At 37.3% G+C, this 16,495-nt stretch overlaps 1 protein-coding gene across 1 annotated transcript; it reads right to left on the reverse strand.

Annotated features, from left to right (window-relative positions):
* Nucleotides 1-805: 805 nt before the first annotated feature.
* Nucleotides 806-13,945, reverse strand: LOC129428168 (uncharacterized). The gene is made up of 9 exons (XM_073858822.1): nucleotides 13,732-13,945; nucleotides 10,365-10,436; nucleotides 9,670-10,095; nucleotides 9,422-9,482; nucleotides 9,019-9,111; nucleotides 2,679-2,817; nucleotides 2,306-2,398; nucleotides 1,850-2,142; nucleotides 806-1,011 (listed from the first exon to the last, which is right to left on the reverse strand). The coding sequence occupies exons 1-9, from the start codon at nucleotides 13,843-13,845 to the stop codon at nucleotides 806-808; spliced, it is 1,497 nt and encodes a 498-aa protein (XP_073714923.1). The 5' UTR covers nucleotides 13,846-13,945.
* Between the last annotated feature and the right edge of the window lie 2,550 nt (nucleotides 13,946-16,495).

A 16,495-nucleotide genomic window follows, 5' to 3' on the forward strand; every position in this document is an offset into this window, starting at 1 on the left:
GTGAAATCACTAACTGTCTGACTATCAAACTAGACAATAAATATTTTTTTTAGTTTGTCACATGTAGACTAATATGAAGGTGATAACGTCTTTAACCCTTAGTGCAGGAGTCACAAGTGTTTTGTTTTAGACATATAGTAAAGGTAATGGTTCAATTAAAGGACTGTTAAAAGAAAAGCTGCAAATTAACAAACTATTAATAAACCTACCATATGTTGTAGGCATAAAAGTTATAAATTAGGAGATTTGTCATTTCGACAAAGGCAAACAATACACTGTATATTCACATAAAGCCATACCCACACTGCTGGTGTAGCCCACCTTTTGTCCTGAGACTTTAATATGGCATTAATGGCAAAAATGTGCTAGCTCACCATTAATTAGAAATAAAAAGGTTGGCAAAAAATGCATCTGAAAACTCACCAGATTGATGCTTTAAAATATGTAATTTTAAAAAAATTCTAAGGGGGAGCATGCTCCCGGACCCTAGGGGTAATATTCTTCTCATCTTTTTCACCCCTGACCCATTTTCATGCCTGAAAGGTCTCCAAAAAATCTTTATTTTGGAGTTAGTTGAACCAATGTTAAAATGAAAGCTATTTTACAATATACATATTATTGGTTTCTGTAGGAAAAAAGAGCGGGTGGTGGCAGCGGAGCTCATTGGGTGCTCAGCACCCCTAAAGCTCTAACCCTAGAATCGCCTCTGGTGCTGAATAAAGATCCATTCATTAGTGCTACTAGGAAGCAGTAGTTAAATTCATCATCATCAGCCATTGTTTTTGTGTTTACAAAAAGGTGAAGCTCATTTGCACAAGTGTGCGCAATGGGAAGATGTTTTTTTTTCATCATGAATAAACATTAATTTAGGAGATGGATGAAAGCCAATGGCTGGGAATTTGCTGCTCCCTGTAGCAAATGCCAGGATGTGACCAGGTCTCAAAGTCTTCAGGAATGCCTCCTCACTGCTGGTTAGAGTCCTGTCCCCATATGTGTCTCTCAGCTCTTTATCTAAAAGCAAAGGGAAACAATTGTTGACTTGAGACAGTAAAATACTCAGGTTTAAAGGGATAGTTAACCCAAAAACGAAAATTCTGTCATCATATACTCATTCTCATGTTGTTACAGACCTATATAAATTTCTTTGGTCTAATGAACACAGAGCAAGATATTTTGATAAATGTTTGTAACCAAACTGTTCGTGGACCCCATTTACTTCCATTTTTATATAATTTTTCCATTTTAAATGTTGACAGAATTTTCATTTTTGGGGTAACTATCCCTTTAAGAAAGCCTGACTCAATAAATGAATGAGTGACTAATAGATTACTGTATAGGTATTTTGGTGAAAATTTTATTCTGAAAAGCAATCAGATAACATCTCTATTCTTGTTTGTGGTACATAAACATTAGATAGGCACAGCTTCATGGGTTGTAAGAAATAAAATAAATTTGTACGTTTCCTGGATTTGTCTGGTTGTATAATATACTGAATTACAAATGAGTTTGGTTCCAAAATGCAATAAATTCATTTTGACTAATTTCGGTAAAAACGTGTTTTCTATAACAAGTAAAATATTACTTGATCAAATATTACTTGATCAAAATATTACAGATTAAATGTTATTTTTTCAAATTACTGCATTTAACCAACAACATTTACAGAAGTTCTATGTAGACTGTGCTTTTCCCTTAATAGTTACCTATGACAAGAAAAGTTTGCATTTTTAGTTATTTGTTTGGTAATATGAAATCAAAATTATTTTGATAATGCATTCCACCAAAATAAAAGTAACGGCTTTTTTGAAGACAGTATATATATATATATTTTTTTTTTTTAATAAAAAACCTTCAAAAGCTCCACTGTCCTGGAAGATAGCCTTCACCAGTAAGCGGAAAAACTCTCGTCTGGGACCCCCAAGGTCAGCAGCATCTTCCACAGCATCATGTTCATCGCTTGTAAATGTGACATAGAGCTTGTCACAGCTTTCTGCAAAACTGGGTCTCTTAAACACACGTAAGGCTGTGGTCCAAACATTGGCTCGGCTGAAATAGATCTGTCTTGTTCCCGATGTAATAACTCTCTCACTATGAGCTTGTAGAAGACCTGCAATTTCTTCTTTGCTCAGCATTTCAGATGACCTATATTAAAAATGACAAAGATAAATAGACCTTTGACTATCTGTGCATTTACTCCACTATCACCTTCAGTGCACAATGACATAACTGTTCAATGTTGTTTGCAATGTTTACACTGGTGTAAACAAGATATTTATTGTAATAAAAAATTACTTGTAATGCTTACTTTAAAGTATTAACAGCAGGTCCATCAAACTCTTCTAGTAGACTACGCTGAATAGCCTCTTCAAGAGCCTCATCTTCCTCCAGAAAAACAGGGCTGCAAATGGACAGCAGGGACAGCAGAAAATTCAGCAGAGAGAAAGAGAGAGAGAAATAGAGAGAGGGAGAGATAGAGAGAAAGCGAGAGATAGACAGAGCGAGAGATAGAGAGAGAGAGCGAAGAAAGAGAGCAAGAGTGAGCGAAAGAGAGAGAGCGAAAAAGAGATAGAGAGCGAAAGAGAGATAGAGAGAGCAAGACTTTTATCATAATGGTTCATAATGTAAACGGACCAACATCTACACTGCTGTATTTCTATGAAGCCTAAACAATATATTACACAAAGTCTGCCACATTATAAGGAAACACTTGTCTCAGGTCCTCTGCCTGGCCCTGACTTTCAGTTTCTTGAGTGCTGCTCTCTGTCTCCTGCCTTCTGGCCCCACTTTCCCTCTGTGATGAAGGCACTGTACTCAGCACTGCATAAAGAAAAGGAGGTTAAAAGGAAATATTTTTGTAATGATGTTAATCTCATTTTATCCAACTTAACCATAATTCCATTTTTAATTGTTTTTCCTTTAAAAGAAATTGAAAAGGCAGCCTAAAAGAATTAAGACATCCAATCCAACTACAGTATACAGGTTGCTTACAGTGATCCATTTGAGGCTGACCATAAAAATTAAATAAAAGAACTGATGCCTAAATTCTGTCAGGTTGGCTTTTGTTAAGCTTTGGTCACACTACACGACTTTCAAAGTCTTAAAGGATTAGTTCACCTCAAAATGAAAAATTCCTAATAATTCACACACCACAATGCCATCCAAGATATCCATGTCTTTCTTTTCTCAGTGGAAGAGAAATTAAGTTTTTTTGAGGAAAACGTTTCTGGATTTTTCTTCACAGAATGGGCTCAAATGGTTACCATAGTTTTTCAAGTCCAAATCAATGCAGTTTCAAAAGTCTTTGAAGTGCTTTAACTTCAATCTGCACAATCCAAGTTGAGGATGAGGGGCTAATCTAGCGAAACGATCGTTCATTTTATAAAATAAATAAAAAAATATATACTTTTTATACAACTGTTTGGATTGAACACAAGCCGGAAGACTGGAATCACACATTACATTACTGTTTGTTAAAGTTCGTTAATTGCTCTCAGCTAAGCTGAAAATCAGGGCTTCAATCCTAAAAACGTGTGAACTTAACTTTTGCAGTAAAAAGCAGTAATTACTGAGTTGTCAAGGTCAAGGGTATCGTCGCTGTCCGATGAAACTCGCATATGTCCATTTTGACGATTTTTAGATTTTTCGACAGATTGAATGTCCAGGTTCATTTCCGTATACAGTATGCGTCACATACCTAAATGGCCAATGAAAAGTTGTGAAATCATGTCATCTGATTTTCACGTATATCCATTTGGTGTCAAAGCTGTCAATCACGCCGCATATCTTCTGCCTGTGAAGCATCTTGCCGGTCTCGTAAAGTTTCATCGAAGCTCAGCACTGGATATAGCCGAATAAACATGACAATGACTTTCCTTCATCGAGGTAAACGTTTCCCCCGGACGCCAGGCGAACATCTAGGAGTGACTTAATTACGGTAGGACTGTGCAAACAAAGTATCTGTCTAGCATAGTGTTATTTACGCTGGGGACATCCCACCGCTTTTTGAAAGCATTTGGTTAAACCTGTTAGCCCTCATTCCATTTTCCAAACCCCCCCACAAAAACTGTCATAGACAAACTAAAATAGATACAGTTTATGAAGTCTTTGCACTAAAAGTATAAGTTTGGTCTCATTTGAAAGCAGACACTTGGAAGTTTATTAAGAGGTGAACATTAGTTACTGTCATAATGAAAAAAGTTGTTATAGAGAGCTTAAATTATACTTTTTTATAAACTCCACCAAACATGTATGAAATATTGTTATGAAAATCTAAATGAAATTGGCCTTGGAGAAATCTAGAAATGCTCTGCAGATAAAGCCACAGGTCTGACCATGTTCTGTTTTAAATCTGAAGATGATACCTCTAAAACTCTGTATTTTATGAAATGTTTTTTAGACCCATGTCATGTAAATTTATTTAGAGAAAACAGCAAAAATGCTAAGCTAATGTTTGTTTATTTATATCTCACAACATCCTTTCAGTTTATTGTCCTATTGCTCCGTGTTTTAAACAGACTCATTAAATAAGCATCCGGATGAGGCATTAGCAACTTTTAATCCTGGATATGGCTGTCTAAATGTTTATTTTATTATTATTATTATTATTAATAATTGCTCATAATTTCTATTTAGTGTTTTATTTCCTCCTTTTGTCTCAATTCACTTTCTTTTTATTAAAGTCCTTTCTTACAAACAGAAACTTACCTTAAAGAAGCTTTACCAGTCAAAATTATTCCTAGAAACATATATCTCATATCTCCAGACAGCAGATGTTTACAGAACAGCTAGTACGTTAGCTTAGCATACCATCAAAACACTACAAATAAAAGCATTTATAATAAAACTCAGATTATAACATCAAAAGTCGAGTGCTTAAACAATCATGCGTGATCTGATGTGGCTTTGGATCATAAAATAAGACCGAAAAAAAAAATTATGTTATTTATGCTGTTAGCTTAGCATAGCATTATAATATACAGTACTGTTATGAAAATAACAGACATAGCGTTAAAAATACAGACAAACCATATATAATCTTAATCGTGTTTATTGTCTCCATGGTTTTAAAACATCAAAACATCTTTATTTGCATGTTATTATAAAAACAGCGATCGCTCGTTGCAGGTCACTGTTCAAGTTCAAGTCTGACTGACAGCTGCTGCTGAGCTCTGACGTCTTATTCTTTCTATGAAAGTTTTCATATTGAGACTTTAGCGCCCTCCGGCTTCACGTATGAATAAAATAAACTGAGTGTGAATGACTGCAGACTCAAACTTGCTCATATCGCCATGTTTGAAATAAAAATGGGTGAAATATTACCCACCCTGCAGAAATTTGAAGTAAACATATACAATTGAAGTAATATTTCTCCAAATATGCATACTTTGAATTAAAAGCCCAGATGGATGTTGTTTTATCGAGTGCTTTCATGACGATCACGGAGGAGTGTTTTTATCAATGACTGCGGCTGAGGGTTATATTTCAAATTAAAGGTATGTACCGTTTTTCATTTTCATAACTCCTGACAAAAATGAAGAAATTACTGTCACTAGGATTTTCAGATTAAAATAAAGGTCAAAAACTAAATCTTAAGTCAAAACACTTTTTAATGATGTATAGTTGTTTAATGTAAGTACATTTAAACTAACAGTAATTTAAATTATGTAAATAAATAGCTCTTCAGTACATCCACGTCCTCGCGCAGGTTATCAAGTTAAAATGTTCTGAAAAATCAAGCGATGCTTAAGACTGGTTTTGTGGTCTAGTGTCACATATATTGTGTTGTATGCTTATGGTGTGTTTTCTTGTACATATGTAATGAAATTCATTGTAATCATTGACTAAAAGCGCTGCTGTTTTCTACGGTATGGTGCTGCACTGTTCGGTTGAGCTGGTGTTGCAGGGACTGTTACATGTCGACATTGTTGAAGGTTTTATGCTGAGTATTTTCTTGGTGTTGACTGGCCTACGCTATGCCCATTTTTGATGCGCCGTTATTCAATATTTTTCCCGTCCTGCAGTAATGTTTTTATCAGATCTTTTGTCCCCACAACTTTTCTACACAAACTGACGCCCCAGCTGTCTAGCATTACCATGTCAGTGTATTGATTTATTGTCCCTTCATAGTTTGCAAGAGACATTTAATAAATTTATACTTAGTTAAATACGCTTAGTTTATTTAATATTAAGACGTAGGCTATTTAATAAACTGAGCGTATTCATCTGTCAATACGAAATGCGACTTGGCCATTCTAATTAATGATCGGAAGAACGCGTATAGATCACAGTTACTGTAAAATATACATGTATGTCCATTTAAACTCAATTTTGGTCAAATGTGGATTATATCTTTACACTGGCAAGAATATGGTTACATTTAAAGATGCCGTACCAAGTATGACAACGCTACATTCAACTGCTTTTGATATACGGTGTTTTTTTACTTCCTGAAAAGTAACCGTTTTGGACATACGTGAGTTTCATTGGGCAGCGATGGTATACTTATTAATCACTAGGTGTGTGACGAGATCTGGTGCGACGTGGAGGTGAAATGCTGCCGTTTCTCAAATAAAAGACTGTATCCTTCTGAGGTCGCATGAGAGTCTTATTAGAGACTATTAACAATTATAAAGTTTACTAATTATTAAGTTAATTGCAAATTGTTGTAATATGCATATGACTTGCAAATGTAATGCTCAGTTAACTGAAATAAACCTTGATGATGTATGTAGCCTGCATATGCGACCTCTGGAAGATGCAGCTTTCTGTTTGAACTAGTGATGAGCGAGTCACTCGAAACTCGGATCATTTAACCCGATCCCTAAAATGACTCGAGAACCATGAGTCCTTAGGGACCATTAACTCGAGTCAGTTGAATCCTCTCAGATTTTGCTTTAAAAATGAGAAATTGGATCAAACACACAGCTCTTCAAATGTTTACAACAGAATTACAACACATAACTCTACATAAGCTGCCATATGTTCTATAACTTGCACGAACGAGTTAATTTACATCACCAAATGTCCGCCAAAAGCTCACTCGTAATTTTCTGCAGCTCCGAGTCCGAGTACAAAGGGATGCGTGCGCGCGACACTGAGTTGGTCGGCGGCTCGGGGATTCACACAAAGAGTGACTCAACTCATAGAGCTTGAATCCTGGTATAGGAAATAACGAGCCTTGCTCGTGTTATTAACCCACTGACTCATGTAGACTAATCTGTTGCAATATTTGACTGGCACAATGTTTTGGGTAGAAGCTGCAAATGTTTAAAAATTTTAAATACGAGGACTGTTGCAGCAGTGCTGCTATAAAGATCCGCCACCGACGGACGTACACGGCTCCTCTTGTTGACTGAGTCACTCAGAGTGACGTGAGTGGTTCACTCACAGGACCCGTGCAGGAGTGGGCGAGCCGCTCTGTCTGGGACTCACTCACAAGATCATGTTCTTGCGCGGATGAGTGACTGTGTGACTGCATTGACCGAAGCCTATCGTGGATCTTGTAAGTCAATCTGAAACAGGACACGTTCCTCCCACGTCCCAATTCAACAAAGCCTCATATCTTTTAAACGTGGTGTTGATATATTTGTCGTTATGAAATAAAACTAAACACACACACCGAACTTTTACAATTATGTTATTGATAATGTTACCACGGACATGCATGTTTTTTTACAAGTTCCTCAGGTCACATGAGCCCTTTTTTGCCAGCAGAGGAGTCGTAGACTCGTAGCTGCATGCGTGATCTGAGTTGCATTAGTATTAGCGATTGGAACTAGGAGATTCTGACCAAGTGATTCAAGTGACTCAAGTGACTCGCACAACCCGGATCATATTAGTGAGTGACTCAGAATAACCCGAATCCTTAAAAAGATCCGGGTTGACCATCACTAGTTTGAACCTTTTACAGTGCATGCATTATATTCTTTCTTTTACTGCATGTGCTTTTTTATTTAGGTTTCCAATAATGTTCGTTTGGGAACTGGTATAAAATCTGAGGTGTGTTTTTCTGTTCATCAGTGTCAGAAGTGTCTCAGCAGATTAAACCCTCACACAGAGTTCACATGAATGTCTGCATGTTCTTGCTCAAGAAGGACAGTGGCTGTATCATTTCTATTGTAAAGAATTGGACAAATATTAAAGATTCAAATGGATTTAAACATTGTTTGGCTAAAAATGAATGTTTTCCATCTAAAGTGAAAGTGAAGATAGCATCCGCGAGACGAGTATTGCCACCTGCAGGCATTTGTTATAATACATAATGCAGGTTTATTACATAGGCTACAAATATAATGTTGTTTAATGTAACTTGGTTTTGATACTTCATTTGAACCAAATTATTATTGCATCTTCATTATTATGTAATTTTAAAGGCTATTGTTCACTTGGGTCTTTTTTGATTACCAAAAAATATCAAATTCAGAGAGAGCAGGGCTGGTTGGGCCAAGGGTTGGTTGGCACACAGTTCAATTACAGTACACTAAAGGGCCCTGCCACAAAAATCTAACATTAAAATGACTGCCCTCTTCACCTGAACACACCCATTTACTAAAATCATTGAATAGTCACTAACTGTTGAGGTGTGGATAGCTTCTATATTTTACAGTGTCAAAACAAAAACAGTTCCCCACACTAAATACATTTTAGAGATATGATAGATTGTTCTTGTGAACCCAATCTCGTGTCTCGTCTCGTGGATTAAGTGTCTCGTCACACCCCTATTAATCACACAAACAATGTAGTACAGTGAAACTTGTCCTCTGCATTTAACCCATCCCAGGAGCAGGGGCAACCATAGCACAGCGCCCGTGAACCAACTCCAGATTCTTAGCCAGTGCCTCGGTCAAGGGCACTGACTGGATAATTAATCTAAATGTGCGCGTTTTTGATGGTGCAGTAAACCCACACAAACACAGGAGAACATGCAAACTCAACACAGAAAGGACCAGGGCTGGACCGGGGTTTGAACAGAGTTATCATACAGCCTATAGAAAATATAATATAAACGCTTTAACCTACTTCTTTGATGTGATGGACTTTCTTGCAGTCTCTCATTTTCACTGCCTTGACTGTTGAGCTCACTTTCACTTGTGGAAGGTGACACTGCATGAACTAAATGACATGTTATGGACAAAAGAAGGGAATACACACACACACACACACACACACACACACTCACACACACACATATACACATACATATACATACATACATACATACACACACACACACAAGAAACTGGAAGCAAAGTACTTAACATTTTTAATTAATTACCCATATCTGAATTTGGAATGAGCAGAATTAGAACAGATAAAAAATGTTATAAATGAATGATAAACCCATTGCATTGCTGTGAAAAAAATAACTGTTGACTGTGACTACAACCTGTTGCGAAACAACATTTCATATTCTCAAACCCACCTCTCTTTCTCGAGCCCACAGGACTTTCAAAGTCACTATCGGAGAGTTCCTCAGGTTCCTCCTGGAGAAAAAAAAGTGATAAATAATACATCAAGCAAGTGGTAGTTAAGTATTTAACACTGAGATAACAAAAAAAATTGATGTTATTTATGTAAAGAAGCAAAATAAGCAACATAAATATTTTTACTTCTAACACATTGAAATGCTGCCCATAACTGAAACCCTGTACTGTCATGTAAACTGTTTACCTGTACAGGTTTGCTTATTGATGCCATTATATAGAGACAAGTGGCTGAACTAATCGAGGCAACTTCTTTTCCACCCCACAGAAAACTGCTTGAGACATTTGGTTTCATTAGTCTTTTGCATCCCTTGACTGTACTCAAATACTCGAATGGGAAAGACTGGCCCATAGACAATGCAAACGTTCTTCTGAAAATGGCGGTCATTTCTTCTTTAAGTTGTGCTTCAGACCAGTCAGATGTAAAGGAGATCTTCCCAATAAGGCCATCGCGTGCTAAATTTGCTCTTGAGTCTCCCCTTGGAATGCGGAATGTTGATGCTGACGAAAAAGGCAAGCACACAACATCTTTTGTATAGTGTTTGCAGGCTTTGTTTTTTCTGACAAAACGTGAGTGTGTAGCAGTCCTTTGATGAACTGATGGAAAGGGAACCTGAAATCAATGAAAACAGAGACACTTGTGCATTACAAGAGAGCAATTCGTTTTCGTTAATTGTGAATGCAAACTGTAGATGCAAACCAACTAACTGATGGTGGTTCATTAAACTTTTTTTGTCAATAAGCAATTTATTAAATCAAAACACTGGTGTTGTGTAAAATAGGCCATCATGATTGGAACTAATCCTGAAACATTACACCACACAAATAAATAAAAAAACAACAACAAACAGCCAGCTAGGTTACATGATTATGCAAGTATACCGAGCGGTATGATGTCCCAGTGGAGGTGGTGGGTGTGGCTGGCCCCGGTGTGTAATTGTAAGTGGTGGGAACCTGAAGAGACATTAGCAAAATATTAGCAACATTATACTTCATGTGTTTTTAATGTTTACATGCTCAGCAATCAAAGGTCATGGTTGAGATTGGTACAGGGGTGCAAACTTGTCACCTTTCGGCGAAATTCGCCGTTTTTAATCCAAAATAGGTCATCCTTGTGATTCGTCTAGATCCGATGAGTTTTTGAAAACGAGGGGTGAGGGGGGTCTACGACAGGGTCGCAATGAATGAAAATATGAAAAAAATTTCCAGATATTGTGGTAATGATGTCAAATCACTAGCCAGTTTGCCGGGTTATGTTTTACAATTTATAGAAACCTTATTTGCTCCCGAAGATTAAACAGTCTGTGCAGAATGAGCGCACACACTTAACTCGTAGTATTTTCTAATCAAGGTTACGCGCCCACATCACATTGCTGTTCGCGTGGTCACCAAAACTTAACATTTGTACAGGTATTTAAGCACCGCAGTTTTAAAACATGTGATTTAAGCCGTTGAAACAAAAACAACAGTGCTATATGCGCGCGTTAGCTGTTTCAGTTTGAAAGGAGCGTGCAAGTCGCGCATCCGCCTCTCATTGAGCTTGTGAGTATTTTGCCGCTGTATTAGCATCAAATAAGTTACACACATACGTCAAAATTCCCGTCTTTGCAAGTGTCCTTATAAACACGACTATTTAGATCCGGACTTTGGTCTTAAAGGGGAAGTTACCTAATTTTGCTCCTGTCACTTGTATTAATAAAACGGCATTGAAAGAAATCTATCACTGCTCTTAACTAAATCCCTTTTCTACCTTTAATACCTGTAATATTTGTATATTGAATTGTATAGGAATTGAATTCGAGTTGCTCGTTCAGGGTTCATATTCATAATATAGCTATGACTGTGAACTGTCGCGGTTACCACCTTCATTTACTAAAAGAAAATTATTTTTTAAAATCCAGAACATTGAGGTCAACTAATAGAAGAAGGGTAGGCTACATGTATTTCCCCTTATGAAAAAAAGATTAACACAAGCTATACTACAGCTAAATATATTTTTGAGAAAACAAAAATAAATTAAAGAACATCATTTAGGTTTGTTAAGCGCAAATTAACAGAGCATCGTTAATAACTTAAAGAAGTTAAAATTAGCCAGTATTTGTGCACCTGTAAATGTACAAAACGAATGCAATACAGAAGGCAGTGCATAATAATTTAGGGTATTTTTAATAATACAGTAGTAGATAAATTAACGTGTATATATAAAGTATGAAAACGAATGTAATGTATCATTATTTTGGCTAAATTAAGCTGGAGAGGTCATTTTTAGTCACACAGATTTGTCATCATTTCAGAACAAGCTTAAATGCTATCTATAATAACTTACATTATATCTTGTGTCTTCCTTTGTCGAAAATATGTAGAAATATATGCGAGTAAAAAAGTAAAAAGCGGAAACGTTTAGTTCACGCGGACCGAAGGAAAAGCCGTTAATAAAGCAGACTCTCCGTGTATAGAGGATGCTGGGATGAAACAGTCGAGTCGGCAGATAATCATCAATGTTTAAAATCTTTCACGCAGATACTGTTGATGAAAAACTTGCATATCTAAATGTCTAGGTGAAAGTCAAGTGTGCATTAAGTTCACAAAAGCAACCGCAGCGTTATATTGGCTGCATCCACGGAGCGGACGCTTATGAGGTTTTAATGCTGGTAAGCAACCAGTTATATTTTGGCGTCATTTGTGTTTATCAGTTATATTTATCAGTAATTTTAATCTTTAAAACTGCATCTAGAGGCAGACGACACCACAGATATTCTGTCATCTCAGTTTTACTTTTTCACACATTCACTGTATGATTTAACGAAATATGAAGTATTACATTTTTTATTGAAATTTACGAAAAACAAATTGGCCTACTCTCTTAACTCTTGACAATCTATTTGGCCTTTTTTATACATGTACAGTATGTCGTGAAAAACAAGGCGGCATATAGTTTCATTAATTTAACGTGAAAGGCGCGGTTGTTGCGGTTGCTTTTTTCCATGCGGTTGGGCTTTTCAGTAGCGCGGTCATGCGGTTACCGCGACAGCCCTACTGTGAACAGAACAAACCCTGAATTGTTTGTTTATGTATAGGTTTACTGAATAATAGGAAATACTTAGTTTCTTTTTTAAATAAGTTTCTGTAACACTAAACGCTTTGTATTTGTTCACATTAGTAAATGCATTATGATCAAACGATGAACAATATATTGTAAGCATTTATTAATTCTTGTTTATGTCATTACAGTAATTGATGTTAGTTTGTGGTTAACAGTTTCAAATTTGATTTTAAAAAATGTATTAGTAAATGCTCAAATTAATAAGATTTACAATGAATAAATAATTAATAAAACTATTAAAATTAAAATGAAAATACAAATTATATATATATATATATATATATATATATATATATATATATATATATATATATATATATATATATATATATATATATATATATATATATATATATAAAATTAGCAATTGTATCTTTGTCACCTTTTTCACCCCTGAGGAGTTTGCACCCCTGTTGGTAACGGAAACAAAGAGAGATACATTTTATGCTTTTTTACAGTATGCACTCTGACTCTGGTACCTTATTCACATTAAATTAAATGTCTTTATCATTATGACTGCCGCTGTCCTCCATCAGCATTTCTCTCTCTCTAGCCAAGCAGAGAATGGTTTTATCTTGTGAGTAAAGGTCAACAGGTAAGTTAAGCCAAGGTGAGATGTCTGACAGAGGACAGAGGCAGATTTCCATTTGACCAACAATTTAGTGTAATTTGTAAGGTGAGAAGTAGCCTCCGTTAGCTGTAATGCTAAATTATCTAATGAATCATGCTTTGCTGCTCAGCAAATCTTCACATAATCTTACCCTTACGAAAATTAACCATGGTTTTACTACGGTTAAAACCAAAAAACATGGTAACTGTGGTAAACCGTAGTAACCACAAAATAACCATGGGTTTGACAACCATGGTTTTCCAAAACCATAGTTAAACCATGTTAGTGTAGTAAAACCATGATTTTGCTGGTGGAAATCGATACACACAAAAAAAACATGGTTACTACACTTTTACCACAATAAAACCATGGTTTACTGCATCACTCACGTTAAACGTGTGAGTTTTACGCTTTATAGAAACACATGTGCTACACATAAAGTTCATTTGTTGCTAGTAACAAATCTCTTTTGCCAGTTTAGTTAAGTTAACCTTTACAAAAAATCGAATGCTACGTGATTTGAAAAACATACTTACCGATGTGGTGGCATGTGGTGGCCCGGAGGCGGTTGTTGTCGTTGTTGAAACATTTTGGATAGCCGCCAGGACGGCTCTGCCGATGCTCTCAACTAAAGCGGATTCGTTGGACATTGTGAACGACAGTAACGTTAACGGTTACCGTACCTGGTCGGGGCGGGCGGGGATACAGGCTCTTGCTGGCGATTAAGCATGCGAACATGACAGAGTGATGACATGACCCAGCCAACATGTATATGTGGGCCCCACATGGGTTTTACTTGGGCTACATGGGTACCAAGTGGGCATGGTCCTATTATGGGCATCTTATATGGGACTCACTTGGGTTAGTGTAGTAGGCCCCACATGGGTTAAAAAACATAGGCTCCCTATATGGGTCCTAGTTGGGATGTTAATGGGAAATGAGGGCATGGGCTCATAATAGGAAACACATATGGGGCCCTCTTGGGCAACCAATATGGGTCTTAAATGGGCTAACACAATAATTCCCATATAGGTTCCTTATATGGGTCCAAAGTGGGACCCACATAGGTTATGAGTATATGTGATTTGAATAAGGAAACACAAATGGGACCCTTTTGGCCAAACCATATGGGTCCAACATGGGCAAACACAATTATTCCCATATAGGTTCCTTATATGGGTCCAAAGTGGGACCCACATAGGTCACCTATATATGTGTTTTGAATAAGGAAACACATATGGGACCCTTTTGGCCAAACCATATGGGTACAACATGGGCAAACACAATTATTCCCATATAGGCTCCTTATATGGGCCGAAAGTGGGACCCACGTAGGTCACATGTCTGTGTTTTGAATAAGGAAACTCATATGGGGCCCTTTTGGCCAAACCATATGGGTACAACATGGGCAAACACAATTATTCCCATATAGGCTCCTTATATGGGCCCGAAGTGGGACCCACATAGGTCACCTGTATATGTATTTGAATAAGAAACACATATGGGACCCTTTTGGCCGAACCATATGGGTACAACATGGGCAAACACAATTATTCCCAAATAGGCTCCTTATATGGGCCCAAAGTGGGACCCACATAGGTCACCTGTATATGTGTTTTGAATAAGGAAACACATATGGGACCCTTTTGGCCAAACCATATGGGTACAACATGGGCAAACACAATTATCCCCATATAGGCTCCTTATATGGGCCCAAAGTGGGACCAACATAGGTCACCTGCATATGTGTTTTGAATAAGGAAACACATATGGGACCCTTTTGGCCAAACCATATGGGTTCAACATGGGCAAACACAATTATTCCCATATAGGCTCTTTATATGGGCTGAAAGTGGGACCCACATAGGTCACCTGTATATGTGTTTTGAATAAGGAAACCCACATGGGACCCTATTGGACAAACCATATGGATACATCATGGGCAAACACAAATATTCCCATATAGGCTCCTTATATGGGCCAAAAGTGGGACCCACATAGGTCACCTGTATATGTCTTTTGAATAAGGAAACACATATGGGACACTTTTGGCCAAACCATATGGTTACAACATGGGCAAACACAATTATTCCCATACAGGCTCCTTATATGGGCTAAAAGTGGGACCCACATAGGTCACCTGTATATGTCTTTTGAATAAGGAAACACATATGGGACACTTTTGGCCAAACCATATGGTTACAACATGGGCAAACACAATTATTCCCATACAGGCTCCTTATATGGGCTGAAAGTGGGACCCACATAGGTCACCTGTATATGTGTTTTGAATAAGGAAGCACATATGGGACCCTTTTAACCAAACCATATGGGTACAACATGGGCAAACACAATTATCCCCATATAGATTCCTTATATGGGTCCAAAGTGGGACCCACATAGGTCACCTGTATATGTGTTTTGAATAAGGAAACACATATGGGACCCTTTTGGCCAAACCATATGTGTCCAACATGGTCAAACACAATTATTCCCATATAGGTTCCTTATATGGGTCCAAAGTGGGACCCACATAGGTCACCTGTATATGTGTTTTGAATAAGGAAACACATATGGGACCCTTTTGGCCAAACCATATGGGTTCAACATGGGCAAACACAATTATTCCCATATAGGCTTTTTATATGGGCTGAAAGTGGGACCCACATAGGTCACCTGTATATGTGTTTTGAATAAGGAAACCCACATGGGACCCTATTGGACAAACCATATGGATACATCATGGGCAAACACAAATATTCCCATATAGGCTCCTTATATGGGCCAAAAGTGGGACCCACATAGGTCACCTGTATATGTCTTTTGAATAAGGAAACACATATGGGACACTTTTGGCCAAACCATATGGTTACAACATGGGCAAACACAATTATTCCCCATACAGGCTCCTTATATGGGCTAAAAGTGGGACCCACATAGGTCACCTGTATATGTCTTTTGAATAAGGAAACACATATGGGACACTTTTGGCCAAACCATATGGTTACAACATGGGCAAACACAATTATTCCCATACAGGCTCCTTATATGGGCTAAAAGTGGGACCCACATAGGTCACCTGTATATGTCTTTTGAATAAGGAAACACATATGGGACACTTTTGGCCAAACCATATGGTTACAACATGGGCAAACACAATTATTCCCATACAGGCTCCTTATATGGGCTGAAAGTGGGACCCACATAGGTCACCTGTATATGTGTTTTGAATAAGGAAGCACATATGGGACCCTTTTAACCAAACCATATGGGTACAACATGGGCAAACACAATTATCCC

Source organism: Misgurnus anguillicaudatus, chromosome 21 (genome assembly GCF_027580225.2).
Source record: "Misgurnus anguillicaudatus chromosome 21, ASM2758022v2, whole genome shotgun sequence".
Lineage (NCBI taxonomy): Eukaryota > Metazoa > Chordata > Actinopteri > Cypriniformes > Cobitidae > Misgurnus > Misgurnus anguillicaudatus.